The 4,973-nt window shown below is 49.1% G+C and overlaps 1 protein-coding gene across 1 annotated transcript in view; it reads left to right on the top strand.

Moving 5' to 3' along the window:
• The window catches only part of TNXB (tenascin XB), a 62,705-nt gene that overhangs the window by 43,467 nt on the left and 14,265 nt on the right, over positions 1-4,973 (top strand). Inside the window, exons 21-22 of the mRNA XM_023512932.1 lie at positions 697-1,023; positions 1,451-1,801. Of these exons, the coding sequence (XP_023368700.1) occupies positions 697-1,023; positions 1,451-1,801 (678 nt within the window). The remainder of the gene's footprint in view (positions 1-696; positions 1,024-1,450; positions 1,802-4,973) is intronic.

Genomic DNA, 4,973 nt, shown 5'->3' with positions numbered 1-4,973 from the left:
AAAAAAAAAAAAAGAAAGAAAAATGAAATGCAGTGTTTTTGTAATTTAACTACCAAGGCAGAATAAAACCCTATAAAGAACAGAAAAGATTAAAGAAATCAATGAGAACAAAGCAGTTGATTCCTATAGGCCAAAAGAGCTGGCGTCACTGAAAGTGTGACCTCTGCCGAAAGTTAGTGGAGCTACTGAGAAGTCTGGAGACTACCCAGCTGCAAAGATGACTCACCTCAGGTGGTCTCTCCCTTTACCCTCCACTGTGAAATCAAAATAGGTTTCTAAAAATACTCAGAAAGGCATTCTAAACCAGAGAGGGTATTAAAGGGAAGCATACATGAGGTGGAATTCTCCAGCCCAGAGGACGTCACTACCTCCTGATGTGACTGGTCTGTTGTGTGTGATGTTCTTATAAAGCATTAATTATGTCCTGCGATCACCTTCACTCAGCAGCTCCTGCGGGGGCAGTGCATGCACACATTGGGTGTCATGAAGGTGTCACCCTACTATTGTGCCTTCTCCTCATGTGTGTTCTGACTCTTGGGAGCTGAACAATCAAACAAGATAAAGGATCTAAGCCTGGGGCACTGGCATACAAGCTGTGGGCTCTGGTATGTCAGAGAGAAACCTTAAGATCCCCTGGCTAGAAGGAACCTGTCAGGTATGTCCACCCATTCTCTCTATCTCCTGATGCACCTGCAGGAAAGGACGAAGAAATTATCCCAGCACTAACAGAGCCTCTGCCCACAACCCCTGAGACTCCCATCAAGCCACGCCTGGGAGAGTTGACTCTGACAGATGTCACCCCCGACTCCCTGACCCTCTCCTGGACGGTCCCTGAGGGCCAATTTGACCACTTTCTGGTCCAGTACAAGAACGGGGACGGACAGCCCAAGGCAGTGCGGGTGCCAGGGCACGAGGATGGGGTCACCATCTCAGGCCTGGAGCCAGGTCACAAGTACAAGATGAACCTGTACGGCTTCCATGGGGGCCAGCGTGTGGGCCCTGTCTCTGCCATCGGGGTGACAAGTGAGTAGATGATGGGAGCCCCAGGCTGGGACCCAGAGTGAGGTTCACTCTTCTGCTCTTGGTGGCGGCGAAGCAGAAATGGTGGCAGGGGTCTGGTCAGTAACAAAGACCAGCTTGAGGCTGCCACTGTGGCTCCTTTTGTGCCTTCCCCTGGGGTTGACTAATGTTTCCTCCTGGGCAGGAGAGGCCTTCAGGAGCTTTACTGTGTTGGTGACTGTCCCAGGTTCCCCACAGCTGACCCCAGAACCTAGTCTTGTTTGCTAGCTGTGAGCCGAGCAGGACCACTCAGCCCCAAGTGGGGGGGCTCATCTGAACTGACCTCAGCTTCTCCCCTCGTCATGGCCACAGTTTTTCTCTCCTCCTCAAGATCTGAGGACACTCCCCAGGTGCCCTGCCTCACTTTCTGTCTCTCCGTTCTCCTTCTCAGCCACAGTGGAAGAGACCCCTGCCCCCATGGAGGTGGAGGAGACCCCCAGCCCCACAGAACCCAGCACGGAGACTCCAGAGCCCCCAGAGGAGCCACTCCTGGGGGAGCTGACAGTGACAGGATCGTCCCCAGACTCGCTGAGCCTCTCCTGGACCATTGCCCAGGGCCGTTTTGACTCCTTCACTGTCCAGTACAAGGACAGGGATGGGCAGCCTCAGGTGATGCATGTCAGGGGCGAGGAGCGAGAGGTCACCGTGGGTGGCCTGGAGCCCAGGCGCAAGTACAAGATGCACCTGTACGGCCTGCACGAGGGGCGGCGCGTGGGCCCCGTGTCCACTGTGGGCATGACCAGTGAGTAGTGCATAGGGCCCCCAGGGATAACTGACTACCTTTCCTTCTCGGGTACCTGGCTGACTGTTTCACTCTCTCACCAACCCTGTGGGTCTGGGACTTGCTCTCCTTTGTGCTTTCTCTCCGTGGCTTGCAGCCCCTGCCTGGTAGGTTGGCCTTGTCTACCTGCAGCTTCATTTTCCACCCTGGCCTGGCATTCCTCTGACACTTAGCCACTGGTCACCAACAAGGGCAAAATATGGCAGGCACAAGCCAAGTCTGACTTACCAGTCTTCCTTTCTTCCCATCCGAATTGCAGCATTCTTTGTTTTTATTTATTTATTTTTATTTTTTTTGAGACAGAGCCTCAAGCTGTCCCCCTGCATAGAGTTATGTGGCATCACAGCTCACAGCAACCTCCAACTCCTGGGCTCAAGCGAGTCTCCTGCCTCAGCCTCCCAAGTATCTGAGACCACAGGCGCCCGCCACAATGCCCAGCTATTTTTTGGTTGCAGCCATCATTGTTATTTGGCGGGCCGGGCTGGATTTGAACCCACCACCTTAGGTGTATGTGGCTGGCGCCTTAGCCACTTGAGCCACAGGTGCCGAGCCAGCATTCTTTGTTAAAACTACATACACGCATGCACACAAGAGAAACAACCCAGCATCAGACCATATCAGGATAACTGAATAATTGAGGTAGCATCTATTAAATAAGCTATTATATCACCATTGAAATGTTTTAACACAGACCATTACTTTGGGGGGAAAAAAGAGCTCCAAATTTTTGTAAGGATGCTAATCACAACCGTTTGAAAATACAGACATTTTGCAAGCTATAGTTCTGTTAAAATGGGAGAAATTAAGAAAATTACAGGCATGGCAAGAAGACTGGAAAGAGGCACATGCCATAGGAGGCATGATTTGTTAGACAGGATAGAATCTTCCATTACATTCTTTTTCTATTTTATCCTATTCTGCATTGTTCAAATTTTTTTAAATGACAAAATTTCTTTTTTCTTTTTCTTTTTTTTTTAGGCAGAATCTCACTATGTTGCCCTCTGTAGAGTTCTGTGGCATCACAGCTCACAGCAACCTCAAACTCTTGGGCTTAAGCGATTCTCTTGCCCCAGCCTTGGGAGGCTGCCTCCCACAACACCTGGCTGGTTTTTGTTGCAGTTGTCGTTGTTGTTTAGCAGGCCCAGGCTGGGTTCAAACCCCCTAGCCTCAGTGTATGTGGCTGGCGTCGTAACCACAGTACTACGGGCACTGAGCCAGGCAAACATTTCTTTTGTAATCAAGTGAAAAGACAAAATGTATACTATCTTCCCCTACTTTGCATTCCTATGCCTTTTCTATCACTCTTGTAACTTATTTCATTTTTAATTATGAGAAAGTCATAATTTTTAGTCTATAAGAAACCAAGGCGGGGAGGAATCACAAGATGAATTAAATACCAAAAGTGCAGTCAGGCCGCCTTTATTAAGCCATTCTCAGTCAGATTCCCAGGCCTGACTTATAGCATTTCTTGAGAGATCCTACACGTGGAGAAAATTCGGCCCCTCTGTGAGCTGGTCTCTTATGGGGCAGTTCCTGCCTCTGTGACACTAAGCAAATGGCCTTATGAGGGGTGCTGTCACCTCCTGAAGACCATGCAGACAGACTAGCCATTCTCATTCAGTCTCCCTGACTCCTAGGGGAGAAGCCTCCCTTCTAAAAATGTGTTCAGAGGACGTTTGTGTTTGGGGGAAGAAGGCGAGTGGAGAATCATTGGAAAATGAACACTAGACAAATCCACAGCCTAGAGGGAAGCGGTAATTCTCATCCACTGTTCAGTCGTGTCTTCTTTGCTATTGTTGTGGCAAATGGCAGCCTGTACAGAGGAGAGAGGCAGCCCACTCCCTGCCCTTTCTGTTCTGTCTACACCACCCTCCTCACCCCCACCACCCATAGGATTAATAATTTCTATAGGTCATAATTTTATTATTAGTCCACATTTTTCTAATGAAAAATATACAGTGATATTATGGAAAGCTTGAAAAATGGGAGGATGGGTATTACAATCCCATCTTCTGATCCAGTGACAGCCAGGAGTAACACCTGCAACCTGTGCATTCCCTTCCTGCATGTTGTTTTTAAATTGCAGTCAGAGTGTTCATATAATTCTTGGCCCTTACTCTTTTGTACACAGTTACATTGTAATCTTCCACCTTGTGGCTACACAACCAGCATTAGTCATCATTTTAATGGTTATTTGAAGCTTTATGATGAAAGTGCTGTAAGAAAATTAATCATCTTCCATGGGTCATTTGGGTTCCTGACACATTTTGCTGTCATGAATAATCCCATAATGAATTCCTCCATGTTATAACTTTTTCCTGTTGTTAATAATTTTCTTAGGAGAGATGCCCAGAACTGGGATTACTGGGTCAAAGGAAATGAGCATTACTTTGGCTCCTGATACATATGTCCCAATTGCCTTCTGAAGGATTATAACAGAGCAGTCCTGCCAGTAGTACAGCACAGGGTTGGGAGCCACCTCACATGCTGTTATTCCAAGAGTGACCAAATAGTAAACACAAAGACTGCATAGCCAGCTGCAGACCCTACAGCTTGAGGAGTATACCTGATGCATGTCCTCTACTGTCCATCACAGGAAAGTACTGATTGAACCTTTACCCCCTCTCCTTTTAGCCTTACAAGAAGAGGTGGACGAGACCCCCAGCCCCACAGAACCCAGCACAGAGGTCCCAGAGCCCCTGACAGAGCCGCTCCTAGGGGAGCTAACAGTGACAGGATCATCCCCAGACTCACTGAGCCTCTCCTGGATCGCCCCCCAGGGCCACTTCGACTCCTTCACTGTCCAGTATAAGGACAGGGATGGACGGCCCCAGGCAGTGCACATCAGTGGCGAGGAGAGAGAGGTCACTGTAGGGGGCCAGGAGCCCGGGCGCAAGTACAAGATGCACCTGTATGGCCTGCACCAGGGGTGGCATGTGGGCGCTGTGTCCACTGTGCGCATGACAGATGACTATAGTGGGGGAAACAGGGAACAGGAAAGATGGCCCTATTCTCTACCATATTCATACACATATTCTTGTCCTAATGGGGCTCAGACTCGTGGAGAGACTGGCTGTGAGGCAGCAAATAAAGCACAGGCGTGAGCATGTGACTGGGGCCTAGGACCACACCT

Source organism: Otolemur garnettii, unplaced genomic scaffold (assembly GCF_000181295.1).
Source record: "Otolemur garnettii isolate 467f Iridium unplaced genomic scaffold, OtoGar3 scaffold00031, whole genome shotgun sequence".
In the NCBI taxonomy this organism is placed as follows: Eukaryota; Metazoa; Chordata; class Mammalia; order Primates; family Galagidae; genus Otolemur; species Otolemur garnettii.
This window is presented reverse-complemented; position numbering and strand designations above follow the sequence as displayed.